An 18,659-nucleotide genomic window follows, 5' to 3' on the forward strand; every position below is an offset into this window, starting at 1 on the left:
AGCATCACACAAGTTAATATGAAAAAAAAAAAACATTTAGAGTGAACGAAGGCAAATGTAATGAATGTGGTGAGGAAGCAGTATTATTATGAAGAAACAAAGGTACTATTTATAGTCACCTCAATAAAGAAACACAGCTGCTAGCCAACACTGTTGCTTCTCCCTGACTGAGCTGAGTAGCCACAACAACTTGTTATTAAGTTTCTGCTGAAAGAAGAACTTGAAACAGCAGGAATTGTGAATTTCTATGTCATGCACCTTACTTTTTTATTCCTTTTTTTCCTGAGACAAACTCCATAAAGTGCTGCTCAGAGGCATCGCATCGAGCACTGACGTAGGAGCGTAGATAGTTTTTCTTTTTAAGTTTCTTAGTAGAGTGACCTTTCAAGAGAAATTGTGGGTTGGTAGATTCAACATCCTTCCTGTAACAAACAATAGCAATGACAGAGTGACTGAGATGTTCAGGTTTCCTGTGATACCCATCCAGGACTGGGATTCATCATATGACCATCCTGGATATGACTAGTAACTGAAGTCTAAAGATTTGTACCCATGCATCCATTAGATAAAATGTACCTTCATGCATAATACCAAGCATGCAATATGCATATACAGTACATATTGTGTGTTGTACCATATTGTACCAATGAACAATGAACGTCAGCTAAGAGTGCACCTTTCAACTGTTGACATTTCTCAGTATTAACATGTTAATCATCTGAACTCAGAATAACCTTGAATCCGTCTTCGGTTCCTGATAATTCCACAAGGTCGCAGGTGAACAGAGCTTCTCTCAGCACGCACTAAGTAAAAGGAAGAGAAACATTATAATACTAGACAATCTCTCAGTTTTTCACTTCACCTGATTTGCATGTCTTTGGGCCGGGAACTAGAAAAACCTGCACAACCCCCTGCACAAAAGGACCCGGACAATGATTCACACGCACAGCTTTGCCAACACTGCCGAAAAACGTTATTTTATGTTATTGTGTGGTGCCGGGTGCTCTTTATTGCTTCAACCTATTCTCTCAGTTATTTTCGGATCAAAAATTGTTCCATTTCTCTCACCCGGAATGAATAAGGAAAGAATTGCCCACTTCATGAATCACCATTGATGGCCCACAGGGGAAAAGAAATCACATTCATGCATGAATATATGACAGCTCCACAAAAGAAATCTGAAAAGGGTGAAATAGAAAAAAAAAAAGAGTATTTCCCCAGCTTATTATTAATTTCAGGGCCTGGGGCAAGAAGTGCCCCAAGCCCTTATTAATTTCTAACCCTGATGTTAACCCCTACTAACATTTAATTGGCTGTGAGATGAAGAACCTGCAGATTCTGCAAGGAGAAGTTGAAGTGGTTTGAAGTTTTTCATCCTCCACACTTACAATTACACAACCGCACCTGGTGTGCTGCTCAGGAAAACACTCAAACCCTGTAAACGTGGAGAGAGAGCAATTTCTTGCCGCCTCTCTGAAAGCCTCTTACCTGTCACATATAGAAACAAGGAAATCAAATAGTCCCAGAGGGATGCTAGTGTCTCCGCAACCGTTCGAGTGAGGTTTATGTGGAAACGATATCCTGCTTGTAATTGAGCATGTCGGTAGTCTTATTCCTTAGACGCTGAATGAATAATCCAGCTCGGTTGTAACCTCTCCTTAATTGTTGCCATGGCAATCGAAGCAAATGTGTGCATTTTGGTTGCGTCATAGACTTTTGAAGTGGGGGGAAAAGGCTGTAGAAGAGCTCTTTGCTATTGTAAATTGTTGCTTAATTGGTTATGATGCTTTTGGAAACAACGGTCCGCGCATGAAGTGGAATTCATTTGCAGCTGCTCACGTTGTATAATGAAAAACCCCATTTTTCGGGGTATTTTTCAGATTTCATTGTCTTAAAGAAGTACAATTCAATTCAGCGCGCTTAAGCGTCCGCTTGTTCCATTACCCAGCTTGTACAAAGAAAACTGAAACAGTCGAGAGCTGGAAACAGAGACGTTTTGAAGCGTGTTGGCCGCAGATTAATTTAAGGAGAGCTGAACTAAATAAATAAAGAAATAGCCTAAATAATGAACATAATTCATAACTTCTTTAACACACTTTGGAGATAAAAATATGTTTAAAAAAAAACATAGTTGCTGCTCCACCCCTGGCTTTTGCACATCATTTGGATTATTTGCTGTGTGAAATGTCGACATATATGGGAGAAGTGAATTAACTGGACCCTCTTCAGTCCTATATGTAGGGATCAGGGGTGTTTTAACATGCATTATTAAGCTCACAAATGTTACCAGCAATGTGTTTGTGCATGCAGACTACAAAGTAGAGACATATAAATAATATAATAAATGTCATGTGTCCTATTTGACAGGTGTTGGACCTCCATTGGTATGCTGATGCATAAACTCATCCAGTGAGGATAACCTGGAAACAGCCAGAGGAAACGAGCAGCTGGTGAGTAGAGAGCAGCCATCATTCAGACAATGAGACATTTAAATTGTTTTGAATAAAAGTGCTGACTTGGTTTTAAGTATTTAATTTTTTGTGTTTACATCCATATTGGGTGAACAATGAAGCAACTGTAGTCCACTTTTTTAGGTAGTCAGCCAACTGTAGGACAATGCAGGAGGAGGATGATCTTGAATATACAGCAAATGCAGCCGGGGAGTTTTTTTATGACCCAGCAGTGGGATGTTCTCCACTGGCAGTGTCATTCACCTGACCTCAGTCCAGCTGAGCAGGTGTGTCACTCGCCGAAAATCAGACCAAAGGCAAAAGTCCAGTTTATAGTTCAGGTCCAACATAGAATCACCAGGGGAGATAGGGGGGGGGGGAGTGTCCTCTAGGATCTAGGATCTAGACAGTCAATGATGTTAGACATCATGATAAAGTTTGTTTTAATTGGCAAAATGAAATCAATGAAATTACAACACAACTAACAAATATGTGTAATGGTGAAAATGGTCTTTCTTGAACAGTTTTAGCAGTCGTATTACAGTTCCCTTATTAAACATTTGCTGCTGCACAACTTAGCTTTACATATGTGGCTCTACTAGAGTAGACAGACAACATGTTGGGACTTTTTCAGGAAATTTTTTGCCTCAATGTTTTTCAGGTCGACTCACTCGCACCACCACACTGACTTCCTTTACTTTGTTCAGCTGTCACAGGCTGGCAAGACGTACCAGCACTCAGATTCACACTGAATTTACTTAATTTATTTAAGACATTTGTTTTAAACTTAAAACATTTTCTTTTATTACAGAGTTCCCAGAGGACCAGAGCAGAGAGCTTGTGAGACACCAGGGAAGACGTCTGTTGATGGAGTGTCGCTCACCTTGAATGCTTTTACTGTGGTTTCATGTCTGCTGTCTGAGTCTCTAACTGTACCTTAAAGACTGGCTTTCACAGCCAAACATACACTCACCGAGCACTTTATTAGGAACACCTGTGCAATCTAATGCAATCCTATACAACAGCTCTGCCATAATCCTTCTACAAAGTCTGTACATATTCTGTCCACCTTGAGGCAGTAGACAAAATATTAGGAACTCTTTTCAAAATAATACACTCCAGCACACCACCACCACCCACTACAACCTCATGTAAATAAGCAGAATTATCACCTTTCTGACAATGTCAACAAAAACTGAAAATGAACTTAATTGAATTTAGGAACTTTAGGAACTTTAAACTATAATTTGCAACCTTTGTTTGGATGTAAGACTAAATGTTTCCAAAACAGCAACGTCACTGAGTCACTAAGGATTAGTCCTTCAGGTGAATGATGTGTTTATTGATAATGTCAGGTTTTTTATGAAGTGATCTAATAATACTGGCAGTCTCACCCCGATTCTTCAAGATTCATAACATTAAGTTGTTCTGGTAGAAGGCCAAGTTTGGCAGAATTTAACTTACTGGAAGTGAAATGTGGTAAAAGAGAGTTCAGACTTGTTTAACCCTATCTGGGCTTCACCAGACCCATATATACTGTCAAGAGAATTATTGCAATTTCAAAGCCTTCCTAATGGAGTATGAGTAGCATGTTTGGAAACAAATTTAACAGGCAGATCACACATTATTAAATGTATCATGGATCATACAGCAGGCCTCAAGTGTTGCAAACATCCTTCATTTTCTAATGAATTCTTTCTCATCTCCACTGGAGAGGATCAACAAGAAGGGGCTAGTATAATACAACTGGCCTAATGTTCACCACATAGAACTTTAAACCAGTTTGTCATATAAATCAATTAATCATTAATTCATAATCATCTTTTTTTTTTAACAGACTCTGTTGTTTAAATTCACAATAGTGGAAGGTCACAGTTCCCAGTGAAACATTCTACTGTATAACATGTTGGATTTTTATGCCATTAAAACTCAGTGAAGTGTTGAAACAATTCAATATATATGTGTACATCATACATACAGTAAGTGATACTATCATATAATTTGGATGTTTTTTTTCCCTTACGTTGAAACAAGGTTAAATGTCCCTGTCAGTCCCAACCTCACTGACCTGCACTGAGACACTCAGCTGGTTGCATCTTCACAGTGAAATGAGATCAGAGTAACCGTCTCTCTCTCTTTACTCGACATACCAGACTCTCTGGGTCACACTGGACTGGCTCCGTAACTAACACATTGTTCAAATTCATCACTTATTGTAATACGTTTAAAATACTTTAAATCTTACATCTGGTCATGTTCATTGAGTTGTTTTTATATACAACCAATTTGATAAAATCTAAACAATGTGATGACATGTGATACAAGGAATGCTGCTGTGACTGTACTGTAAACTGAAGACCTAGATATGGTTTCATATTGTGAGCGTCGCCTCAAACTGAAACATTAGTATGCACATTGATAACCTAAAGTCCCTTAAGAGTTTCAAAACGCAGTAATGTGATACCGAGCTAATTTAGTGAAAATTACAAATTACAATGAATAATTTGCGTACTTACTGCAAATGTGTTGCATTTAATTACCACCCATGATTCATAACAATACATCCTTTATTTGATTTTAAGGAGGAAAAATATCATTTAACACATTATTTCTTTAAGTTAGCAGGTATTTATAACTCTCAGACATTCAGCATTTTAACAGACTTATAACAATTTGTTTATTTGTTTGTTTATTTAACAGGGACAGTGCACATTAATAAACATTGCTGTAAATGTGCCAGAGTTAGCCAAGAGGCTATTTTTCATCTGTAGTCCCTGGACAGATGTTACAGAGTCACCCTGTAATATAGATGGGAATATATAGACGGGAGAATGGCAGAAAGGGGCTCAATACACAAGTAAAATTAACTTTACTTCATGAATTGTTGCATTTTTTTACTGACAGGATTTGATCATGTTGTTATTATTCACATCACTGATGAATAAAAATCCAACAAAACAATACCACAATGATTTATGATGAAGAATTCACTTTATGGGACCAGTATGAGCTACTGTACATGTTTCATGTGTTCACTGTACAAAGATTAACCATCTCTTCTAATCATCCACAGGAAAAAAATAATTTAATACACTCAGGGCTCAAAGTGTGTTGGATTTTTTACTTATTGTTAACAATTGTTTGTACTGATATCACATATCTCGTCATGCTTTGATAAGACATCTGGTATTTAACCGTGTGGTGCCTCTGTTGATCGCTGTATTCTTTCAAACAGATGAATTAGGCCAGACTGTGTGTGTAATCACTAATTAATATACATTCATTTATTTTTAAATTTCCAATAACTGCAGCACCATGTGTGTCTTAGTCCTTTGCACTGAAAAGCAAACTGTGTTTGGCTGTGAAAGCCAGTCTTGGTAAGCACAGTGTGAGACTCAGACGGCAGACATGAAACCACAGTAAAAGCATTCGAGGTGAGTGACACTCCATCAACAGATGTCTTCCCTGGTGTCTCACAAGCTCTGGAAACTCTGTAATAAAAGAAAAACAGATGTCTTAAATAAATTAAGTAAATTTAGTGTGAATCTGTCAACTTAAACTTTTACTACACATCCCTTCATGCCCCTGAGTGCTGGTACGTCTTGCCAGCCTGTGACAGCTGAACAAAGTAAAGGAAGTCAGTGTGGTGGTGCGAGTGAGTCGACCTGAAAAACATTGAGGCAAAATTTCCTGAAAAAGTCCCAACATGTTGTCTGTCTACTCCAGTAGAGCCACATATGTAATGTTAAGTTGTGCACCAGCAAATGTTTAATAAGGGAACTGTAATACGACTGCTAAAACTGTTCAAGAAAGACTATTTTCACCATTACACATATTTGTTAGTTGTGTTGTAATTTATCTGTACTTCAGCACATTGGCTTTGAAATGAAACCATGACTAAGAGGTTAATCTTTCCTCTTTACCTTGATGGTGTTTACATCCACAGATGAACAGTGTAGGAATTGTTGCTTTAGTTTTTACTTATAACTAAAGTCCTCTAATTCTAGCAGACCAAAGATCATTTGGCCAATTAAAACAACCTTTATCATGATATCTAACATCATTGACTGTCTGAAGTCTGTGATCCTAGAGGACACTTATATCTCTCCTGGTGATTCTATGTCAGACCTGAACTATAAACTGGACTTTTGCCTTTGGTCTGATTTTCACCTGCTCAGCTGGACTGAGGTCAGGTGAATGACACTGCCAGTGGAGAACATCCCACTGCTGGGTCATAAAAAACTCCCCGGCTGCATTTGCTGTATATTTAGGATCATCCTCCTCCTGCATTTTCCTACACTTGGCTGACTACCGAAAAAAGGGGACAACAGTTGCCTCACTGTTCACCCAATATGGATGTAAACACAAAAAATAAACTATTAATAACTATTATTAACATAGTAACATTTAACGTCACTACATACAAAAAAATATTTGTATGACACAAATATTTGTAAAAAACCTACTATTTGTGCTTTGACGAACAATGTATTTGTATTCGGGCACACCCCTATTCAGTACACTGAAAAGAACTGCTTTGCCCATAGCTACCCGTAGCTAACGTTAGCTAAGGGTACACCTACATTCAGCAGTCACCTGACGCTAGTTTAGTCCAGAAGTGGAGGTTGTGTGAATCATTCAGCTGAGGTTGGGACTTCTGGAGTACTGCTTGCAGTCACTCTAGCTGTTGGATGGTCAGTAAATCCCTCCAAACTGTATCCTGCCTGCTTGTCAAACCACAAATGTCTCATTTTCTATTTCTACATGTGTTAAATACAAAAGATGCAGCGTGCGGGTGTGGAGGGTTATGAATTATTGAAAGGCAACTTTGACAGAGCTGATGCCTGAGTAAATAAAGTAAAGTAACACATTACTTTTGCAATGAGTAATGTTTAATCAGTAATTGATAACTTGACCAACACTGGTTTGCAGTAAACTGATTGCAGAAAAACAAAATTATACTGAATAACAGATCAAATATCACAAAACAGCTATAATAAAAAACTTACCTTCAGATAATGCTCCTGTGATTGCATTTGGAGAGCAGATAAAAGATGCCTGTGAATGTTGAGAATACTTTAAGTTGTAGCTTTAATCTGCAACTATTAAATATAACAGTTTTTCTTACAAAAGTACTAAACATTCTCTGGTTCCTGTTCTTCTATTCGGTGTTTTATATAAATGTAACTTGCATATATTTTATTTTGGACTGTTGGTCAGACAAAACAAATAATTTTAAGCTACCACACATTTGGCATTACAGATATGTGATGAGCAGGTTCAGCAGTTTAATTGACAATAAAAATAATAGCAAGTAAGTTGCAGTATTACTTTGAGTGCAGGTTTGTTGCTCTGCGTTGTCAGTTCTGCCTTAGTTATTTATTGGATTACGCTGTGAAGCCATAAATGCTTTCAGTTATACCAGAAACTTAATTTTAATTAAAAAAATTGAATTATTTACTTTATTAGTATATATATGAAATGATAAAAACCTCATGAACATAATTTTGGTGATTTTATTAACAAGTTCTGATAGATTTTCTGCACAATAATAAAGAAAATTCAACAACTTTTACATTTATTAAAGTCTTTCAATGATAAGCTGAAACATCCATTTGCTGCTTCTGTCAGTTACAGCACATTTCACCCAACAACACCAGACTGTGAGTCTGTCTATCTCCTCCGCTGCTCTTCTGTAATCACATGCCAGCACTCGCCAGAGGTCAAGGTGTCATCTTGTGCACTGGAGATTGGAGACCAAAGTGTGTGTGCGTGAGTGTGTGTGTGTGTGTCTGTGGCGGTGGTAGATGTGGGTAATGGTGTGGATAAATGGATACTGATGCTTTTCCCGACTCAGCCACTCACTCATGGCGAAACAAGTCCCCTGGCAGGGCGAAAGAAAGAACCCGAGAAGGACATACAGAAAGAAAGAGAGCAGAAATAAACACAAACCAACTCCCTTTCATCTCACTCTGTCAATTTCACTCGTCTCCCTCAATGAGAGTTGATCAAAAAAACCTTTGATTGAAGGATTTTTAGTTCACCCTCGTCTCCTGTTGTTCTTTTTCCCTCGCTAGCCTTCCTTTGCTCCCCTGTTCAATCATCAATTTATCGGCCTGACAGCAAGAAACTCATCCAAATGGAACACCAAACACATTTCTTTTTGATCTCTTTGATGAAAGATGTCTTTGGTCAATCTCAGTTTGATGCCGGGCTGTTTTGATAAAGTGGTGTGTGAGACGATAGGATCCATACCCTAAGGAAGTGACTTGCATATTGACTTTTGCATCAGTGAGCTCAATGTTATATTATTTTTTTATATGGATATAAACATCTAAATCACTCAGAAATGATTCACTGTCTGTCCTTTTTTTTTCAAAAGAATAAGATTTAAAGAACTAGTTTTAGAAAAGATTTTTTTTTCTTTCTGACATTGATGCCATTTACAAAAAGTATGATACACATTGAAGAGGCAATAAATGTTTTTTTTTCATATTTCTTAACATATTTTTTTCAAATATGGTCCCTAACAAAATATACTTCCCTCATAATCCCTGCTTTTCTGCTACATGTCCTCAATCCCTTCACTCCCGCCCACCTACCCAAACTTCTATATAAGTGTCGAACCACATATACACACATATATATATATATCCTGTTAAAGAGTGGAAAAGATTCAAGAGCTTTTATTTTCACATGCACAGCAACACAGAAGTCAACAGCATTGAAAGCAGTGAAATTTGTTCCTATTAAATAATATAATATTTACAATTATTTAAAAAAGGAGAGAGAAGAGAGAGATGGAATAAAAAAATATATATTTATATATACATTATATTGCACTGGTAAAACTTTTTTTTTTTCAGCTTTTCCAAACCTATAAATACAAGACCAGAAGCGTATTGCGTTTCATTTGTGGGGTTACAGGTTGTTTGAAAGCTCAGTTCACAATACACTGTGTAGTATTATCTCACTGTATGAAACCTGGCCCTGGATGCTACATAACGTTAGCGGTTGTGTCTCGCTCTTTATTAGATTACACTCCAGAGTAACTCCAGAGATGGCGTTATGTTCGCCAAACACATTAGTCTTCGTCCTTAAATCCATTTTCATTGTCATGTTAAAAATGAAACATGCTGTTTGAAAACATACAATAAGAATACATCTAATCTGTCTTGCTTCTCTAGTTATGTATAAGCTAATAAGCAGTCAAACAGTGTTATGTTAGAATAAAATACAAGTCTGATTCCACTTTTTTCACCCTGTTTTTCCATACTAGGATTAACTAGCTCACCGTAATACAAGAACAATAATGTTTCTTGTCTTCTACATGGATCATCAGCGGGTCTAATAGTGACTTTTTGTCCGGGACATGCAGCCTTAGCCTCAGTCTTTTAGCACAATATCGCATATGTAGCCATGAAGTTTTATTCTAAGACCAGGATTCCCTTTTTAAAACATGTCAGTTTGCAATGTTTAAAAGTCTGGAGATTATGTTTTCAACCAACTCATGGAGCTACGGTTAGCTTAGCCAACTAGCTAGCTAATTGATAAAACGTACTAGTGACAGTTAACATTTCAGACCCATTGTTTCAAAACTGACTGCAAATATTTGAGTAGTAAATCTTTCCCCATTATCACCGTAAACTACATACATGCTGCAGGTGAATGAAGCAGCACTAAGAGGCTTAATGAACTGCCAATTCTTTTAAAAAGTCTGAAGGTAAAACTTAAATAAATAAGGAAATAAGTTGCTATTTTTTGTTGTTTGTTGTAAGACATAACTTATGTGATTTATATGTGACTTCTGTGACTTATCATCTAATATAAAGTCTGTGGTCAGAAACTTAGGAGTGATTTTTGACAGCGATCTGACTTTTGAGGAGCAGGAAAAGAGAGTCGTGCATGTTTGCTTCCTTCAACTGAAGAATATATTAAAAGTCATTTTTTTATCTCACACTGATTTAGAGAAGGTAATTCATGTTTTTATTTCATCTCACCTAGACTATTGCAACTCTTTTTATGCGTGCTTCAGTCTGAAATCACTCTCATGTCTCCTTCTTGTTCATAATACCACAGCTGGGAATGTAGAGACCATATTACCCCAGTCTCAGCACATCTGCACTGGTTACCAGTTAGATTTAGAATCGATGTTAAGATTTTATTTATAACTTTTAAAGCAAGGCAAGGTCTGGTCGCTACTGCTGACCTGTTAGCCCTTTATGAGCCAGAACGTAGCCTACGATCCTCAGGTGAGGCCCTTTCAGCTGCTCCACAGTCCAGCATCAAGACTATATGTGACTCTATTAAGGCATCTAGACTTTCCTGATGAAGTTAGCCTAGCCTAACCAGTTTCATCTTTTAAATCCCTTCTAAAAAAAAACACACTTCAATAGACAGGTTTTTATGTGAATCACCTCTTAAGCACTGATGTTCGGGAGTTTGGGGCCACTGAGGGGTCTTTGTGTTTTCCGTAAAGTTCCACCTGTTTGTTTTTGGATCTTCTTATCTCTTGTATGACCTTTTTTCCTATTTTTCTATTATTCAGTTCTATTATTAATTTAATTGTGGTCATTTTACATCACTGTCTTCTTGGGTTTTATTGTATGTAAAGCTAAACAATCATGTTTTCCATTCTTGTCCTCTGTAATTGATCAAAGCAACTTTTTCACACTGAAGACAGGAAGTCCTGTTAATCCCGCCTCCCTGCCCCAACACTTGTCACTCATCTCGATGCTCTGAACATGACATCTCGCCCTGAGGCTGAGATGATCAGCGTCCATGAAGACACGCCAGCGAAAGCGGCAGGAGGAGCAGATGGTGAAAAGCAAAAAACATCTGCAGTACAACGTTCAATCCTGAATTAACTGGGACTTGTTTGCTGTATATTTAGATTTTTTTTTTTTTTTTTTGGTTCTTCCTGCTGTCTGCCATTAGTTAGCTCCCAGTAACCCGACACAGTCTTCAATGTACATACACATCGCACACATCTCTTAACACAGGGAACATCAAAGAAATCTGGATTAATTTATCCACATGCATCTACAGTCTTATAATAAATCCTTCTTATATATTATTAATGTGGAAAAGTTGCATATTGTGGCTTTGATTTAAAAATAAGTCATTCTATAATTAATCCACGTAAGGCTTTGTTTTCTCACATTGCCTCTGCGCGTCTCCTCCACACATCCAGAACATATTTCCACCTCTGTGCAGTAAAGCAGCTCTTTCATATTGTACCTGAACTTATGCCGGGGGGGGGGGGGCCCTACATTCCTCTCAGTCTTTTCAGTACGGAAACAACAGCTTCTCACCTCCTGTGCCCTTTTCTGTTGGCTGTCCACCTATGCGGCACGCCTCTTTCAAAGCGCATATCTTCTGGGTAGCTGTAGAAATGACAAAGCCGCTAACAGTGTCAAACGGCCACGACACCCCTCTCATTACAGCACATGAGCATCTTCACTTTTCAGCTCAATAGGCATGTGCACATGTGCAAAATTTATAAAAAAAAAAAACAAATGGGAAAGCTCAGAATACAGGCTTTTATAATAGACACTCATTAATACTGAGGTGACTGGATGAATAGTGTCAAGGCCGGCCTCTTGTTGCCGTGTTCACCTCGATTCAATCTCCACCTGCAGTCCTGCAATCTTTTCTTTCTCTGTTCTCGTACTTGTTGCCCTCTTGCCTGTTTCCCTGTCTGTCTGTCTGTCTCTCTGTCCTCCTCAGCTTGAGTCAATACACTTTAATGGCACGGCTCTTAACTGTTAATGAACAGTATTGGCGAAATGCCCGAAAGCCGCTGGAGATAATCTGATTAATTAACTGACCGGATGAAAAAATATCTCACTAAATAGCTAAATAAAAACATCGCCCTCACTCCGCATCGCATTGTGCCCATTTCATTTCCACATGTGTCAAATAAATACAATACCTCCTTTACACATGCTATACATCCATTTAAACGACCGTAATTGGAACGACAATCAGTAAACATAAAAACAGCACATTTATCAGAAGGTTGCAGGCTTTTTTCGAATCCATCTCATAACCTTCAGCTATCAAAACCACTTTGATGTGTTACACATGCTGAGGTAATGTTTGATAAGTGATTCAGAAGATCAGATTTAATTAATTCATACCACTTCATGGCACCACTTGACCTAGAAATGACAGGGATTGTGCCTGCTGTGGCTGCAGTCACGTTTTTATCCTCCGTCTCCATCTGTTTTAAATTGCCTGTATTCATTTTTATGCACTTTGTGGCTCAATTGTGACCACGATTGTGAGTTATGACTATAGCAGAAATCTAAAAAAAAAAAAAAAAAAAAAAAAGGTCCAGTTCTGGTTTTAATCAAATACTAGCAATGAATTGTTCAGGCTCACTGGCAGAGCTTCAGGTAAAGCTAGAAATTTAATGAGAGGACATTTAATGAGATAAAAATCTTTTAAATCATGGAAAGCAGCCAACGACATGTAAAAGTTAAAAAAAAATATATTATATATGTTCCAATAATCAGTATTTTCAGATGAGATATTGAGTCAGTTAATGAACTATGTAGCCAGTCAGTCAGTCAGTCAGCCAAATAATCAATACATTTATCAATGGCAGACATGTTTCAACGTAATCAAGCCTGACATTGATTATGTTTTCATCATTACTTAATACGACCGAGCCTGCAGCCATTTTTCCTCCTTCCACCTCACCTCTTGACCATCAACCATAAAATTTCACACACGCAACACTCATCATATCTTCCTGAGTTATTGATCCAGGTTCCCTTTTAGCTGACCGGTAACAAGGTGCATCATCCCTGCAGGCTCCAGTCAGATTAGGCCGGAGGCGGTGATGGTGATGGTGGTGGTGGTGGTGGTGGTGGTGACTGACTGCATGGGGATGATTTTAGCTCAGCCGTTAAAGCGTAGCATCACCGAGCCAGACACCGTATAGCTTCGATTTAGCACTGAGCTGTTTGCAGCTTATCATAAAATATTGGCTTGTTTCACTTCATAATGTTTTTTTTCCTAAAGTCTGCACAGTGTGTGTGTGTGTGTGTGTGTGTGTGTGTGTGTGTGTGTGCATAAATCCACAGTTCAGTTAAAAAAAATAAAAGGAGGAGAGAGTGAGATTCAATTTACTCCTGAATTGCCGGGGTTTACCTTTGTGGAAGGAGCTGAGGAGTCAGGTTGGAAGGTGAAACGAGGTTGGTTGTCACACTGTGATTCCTTTGATTCTGACTTGCAAGTTTGAGCTTTGATGATTTTCTTTGAATGTCAACAAACCTCATGCTGACAGATTTCCTCATATCTCTCACTCACACACACACACACACACACACACACACACACATGAACACATACAAACCTTTTACAAATAAACTAAATGCTTTTCATTTCTGTTTCCCTTCAAGAAATTCTTAAATGTTCCAAACTTTCTGAATTGATTTTTATTGCTGTGATGCTTTAAGTAATTAACTGTGTTCATTTCCTCTTTGGTCAATGGAGGGAATAAAAACTTAACAGTCTATCAGTAATCATTTGATAATTCTAATAAAGACAGCTATTTATTTATAACACGTATTCCTGGGGCTGATTTTGTGACCGTATCAGCGGAAACAAAACATCATAGAAGTTAAGATTTTCTGGCTTTATCCGTGAAAATAAAAGACAACCAGCCTGATTGTCAGAGTTATTTAGGACATCATGTCAGAGTGTCTTTGATGTTATAATGTCCTTCACTTTAAAAAAGTGTGAAATATCAGTTTCACACCAAAACTTTCTATTTATTTGTTTGTTTATTTGTAACTCTCACAAATCCACATGATGGCAAAAAGAAGGGAAACAAAGTATTAAGTTGTAAAGACACAATCAAAGCTGATCTCGTTGCATGAATCTGATTGTGTAGCTAAATGTGTAATAACAATAAAGAAAAGTACATATTCCTTTTAATGTCAGGGACATCAATCCCTTGTGAGACAAAAGGGCCGGGAGTGAGTCCTATACTTAAGTTTTTATGAACACTGCTACATTTTTTATGAAGCAAATTTCATTAAATTCGCTCATTTTTGTTTAATTAATAATTCATTTCTCAGCGGAGGTGCAAGAGGGCATCTTTTGGTAAGATTACATTTGAAATCAAAGGAAGAGTAAAAGAAACCCAGACATGAGGGATCGCTGGAGCAACACGTGTGTCTATGTATGTGTGTATGTGTGTGTGTGTGTGTGTGTGTGTGTTTCAGTGCATTACCTGCATAATAAATATGCACGGCCTATCGTTTTATCTCGCTGTGCTCACGAGAAAATTATATCATAGTTGGCCCTTTGTTCAAATGCTTAGAAGACAAGTGACCTCGTGTTTGTGCAAATAATGCAGCCCAGTGTTCCTACAGGAATCATGTTCATATCCAACAATGCCGCACCTCATGTTGTATGTTATGAGAGGTCTTTGCATAAGCTTTTAGCTTCCTGCCTCTCCTCGCTGAGTATATGTAGGTAAACGTGTGCTTTTATAATATGTAAATGTCCTTCTGTGCAATTAAATCATATTTGTTTTAAAATAATAATAATAAAAAAAATAATAAACGTGCCCACAATCAGTGCCAATGAGTAGTTTTTCTTTTTTATTAAACATAAATACAATCTTTCCCAAACCTTAACCGTACCGTAGTTGCCATGTGCAGATATTGTAGCAAGAAATCATTTTAAAAGAGTAAAGACTGGATGTAAAAATAAAAATAAATGTGTTGGAACGTAACTCAGGGTTTGGCAGAATCACCTAAAATTGCTGTTCTTGTCTTGAATAATGTCTTCCCACCAACAGCCAATAATGATAATATTGATTTCTTTGACCCATGACCACAAATGTTCCCTATAACCTTAACTAGGTGTTTTATTTTCAACAGAAAAAAAAAAAAATCAATAAAAAACCTGAAAAGCAGATATTGAAAGTAAATGCTCATAGATGCTTGTTTCCTCATCGGGAGCTTCTCTCTCTGAGCTTTTGAGTCTTTAGCTCTGAAAATTAAATCATTTCAGAATCAGGACAAAGATTGAGCCTCTTTGTGTCAGGTCACATAGAGGTGAAATCACATTTTCAAGCATTAAGTGTCGACAACCAACACTTTGAGACGCTCAGATGTGTTTCTATCTTATAGCTTTTTGTTTTCATTTACATTATTGGCTTCATAAACGTACAAAGTTGGTCAGACATACAAATGGGAATAAATTTATGGGCAGACAAGGAGACATGACACTCCGAAGCTAAATTCACAGCAACATTGTGTTTCAAAGCAGAAAGTTGTGCTATGACCCCAGTAAAATTTAGATAGAGGTGGTCAATGGACACCAGGGAGCAGAGGTCATATTTTGTTTCATGCTTCAGCAGAAAGTGTTCAGTGAATATTCATCGTGTCCTGGAGAAGAGTTGTATTAATTTTTAATTTTGGTTGGTACCATGTTTTTAATCTTAATCAAATAATTAGTCTCTAGACTTAATAATAATAATAATAATATCTTTATTTATGTAGCCCTTTTCAAAACAAATGTTACAAAATGCTTCACAAGGCAATAAAAACAGACAGAACAGCACTAAGGAAGATCAAGAATAAATAAAATAATAGAATATTACAGAGATGAAACAAGGTGATAAAATCACATGAAAACAATATAATAAACAGATAGAAACAAATACGTGCACACATGAATACATATCTACACAGAAACACACACACGAGCACACACAGACATGACATTAGTACATCCTAAAAAAAGTAGGTTTTTAACTGTTTTTGAAATGTTGACACAGATGTTAACAGTCTGATGTTTATAGGAAGTGCGTTGCAGAAAACCGGATCCTCTCTGGTCACAACACTGAACCTGGAAACAATGAGGAGTTACTGATTAGATGATCATGTTCAGGCTCACAGAAGAGGTCTATTATATATTCTGGGGTCAGTCCAAGTTGGGCTTTAAAGGTAAGTCATACATATTTAATATCATCTCTAAAATGTGAAGGGAGCCAATGCAATGATGCTAAAACAGGTGTAACGTGGCTCCTTTTCTTAATATCCATTAAAAGCCTGGCAGCTGAATAGTGAACCAGTTGTAGTTGTGACATTTACTTCTGATTAAGGCAGGAGTGCAAAGAGCTGCAACATAGTGGAGTCTGGAAAAAGATAAAAGCGTGTACAACCTTCTCCAAATCACTGAAGGACAGAGAAGATTTCATTTTTGAGATGGTTCTTAATTGGACAACTTTCTTGACCTGCTCCTCAAAAGGTGAGATTAATATAACACCTACATATCTAGCAGAATGTGGGAGCCAAAGAGCTCAGCAGCTGCTGCTACAGTGTGGACCAATTAATAGTAGCTCTGTTTTTTTTTTTATTATTGTTTAGCTGCAGGTAGTTTTAATGCATCTACTCTTTGATTTCAGTTGAACAGTTTTGCAGGTGGGTTAGGCTATTTGTGGTCCTATAAAGGTTAAACTTAATTGAACCTTTAACCATAGAGGTGGCAGAGCAGAAAAAACATTCAGTTTGTATAAAACCCTCCGGTTTAAACCTGAATAACAACCAAGAACTCCCTTTGAAATGGTTCACTGTGTGTCTGTGCGCTCCTGTCAAACACACACACACACACAGAGAGAGAGAGAGGATAAGACAAGGACGTCAAGTAAGAATAAGAAAGAGCAGTGAGACAAACATGGCTACTTACACGGAGAGAAAGACAGGTTTTTAAGAGCCGGGCGATACCATTGATTCCCATGCTTTTGTCGGTTAATTAGACTTCCTGACCCCTTGACATCAAGCTGTGACCCAAACAGCCAATAAACCTATCTATCTATCTTGATAAAAATCTATCTTGAAATAATGATTAGCCTAGATAAGAGTATTTCATATAAGCAACGGAATAAACCAGTCCATGTCCCTCAGGATATAACATACTGATCTCTTGTCAGGCAGTGTATGGATTCCCTCCCAGACATGACAAATCGGTGATTTCTCTTAATTAAATGTATGTAGCTACACAAGTGTTTAGATCGATCACGCAGACGTTCACAGGCTAATGTAAGAGAAACAGAGTCTGGGCTTGTAGACCTGCAGCACAGCTGTTGAATCATGTTTTCCCTTAATTTGCTGTGGGCTCCATCCAAATAAAACATCGCTGTGCAATGTTTTCATTGATGGTGCAGTTCTGGTTGATTGAGAGTATCATATGCATGCTCACAGATACACACACACACATACATACACAAACACACACATATCTCCACCGCCTTGTGTTGAGGGTTTCTGTCCCCCAGCGCGTTAAAAGGCGCTGTGGGTGATAAAAGCTCAGGCACACTTGGAGCTGAACCGCTGGCCGCGCATGAAAAGAAGCGCACCTCGCCGGACCCGGAGCGCACGGCGGAGGGGCGGATCTATCATGACACTGACATCTGCTCTCTGAAACCTCACTCATTCGCCAAGTAGCTCTCTTAGACAGGGGATCCCGGCGTTTTAGAAATTAATCCTCTTTTCATTAAAAGCTGATACATGTGCGCATGGTGCAGCAGAGGACTCCCCCGTGCGCCTTCGCTTCTCCAGATGGGTTGACTGAGTGAGAAGCACCGAGACCGGATGGTTCCGCCCCGCGGTGCAAACTTCGGGCTGGTCCAAACTTCGCGGCTCAGCCCGGTATGATCGTTTCCAACGTGAGCCTGAGCTGTGCGCACTGTCCCGGGGGAGGAGCCGGCGGCACGGCGGCGACGGCGACGGATGCGTACGAGGAGGTATCCGGTTCTCTGCCTCCTCCGTCCCTGAGCCCGACAGGGCACCTGGTGGTGGCGGTGTGCCTCGGCTTCATCGGCACCTTCGGGTTCCTCAGTAACTTCCTGGTACTCACGCTGTTCTGCCGGTACCGGGCTCTGCGCACGCCCATGAACCTCCTGCTGGTGAGCATCTCGGCGAGCGACCTGCTGGTCAGCATCCTGGGCACCCCGTTCAGCTTCGCGGCCAGCACCCAGGGGCGGTGGCTGATCGGACGCGCTGGGTGCGTCTGGTACGGGTTCGTTAACGCATGTTTGGGTAAGCCGGTTTTCATTCTTTTTTTCTCTCTCTCTGGCATGTGTCAATGGAGATTTAATGACCCAAAGTAACACCTTTCCGCTCATTTAATCTAAATTAAATCTTATCTTTCTTTCTCTGTCTTATTGTTTCTTTTCTTCTC

General features: G+C 38.6%; 1 protein-coding gene across 1 annotated transcript in view; it reads left to right on the top strand.

The window, feature by feature from the left end:
• The first annotated feature begins 17,642 nt into the window (after positions 1–17,642).
• Positions 17,643–18,659, top strand: part of tmtopsb (teleost multiple tissue opsin b) — a 34,813-nt gene continuing 33,796 nt past the window's right edge. Inside the window, exon 1 of the mRNA XM_044340272.1 lies at positions 17,643–18,517. Within this exon, the coding sequence (XP_044196207.1) occupies positions 18,130–18,517 (388 nt within the window). The 5' untranslated portion in view covers positions 17,643–18,129. The remainder of the gene's footprint in view (positions 18,518–18,659) is intronic.

This window comes from Thunnus albacares, chromosome 21 (genome assembly GCF_914725855.1).
Source record: "Thunnus albacares chromosome 21, fThuAlb1.1, whole genome shotgun sequence".
Classification (NCBI taxonomy): Eukaryota; Metazoa; Chordata; class Actinopteri; order Scombriformes; family Scombridae; genus Thunnus; species Thunnus albacares.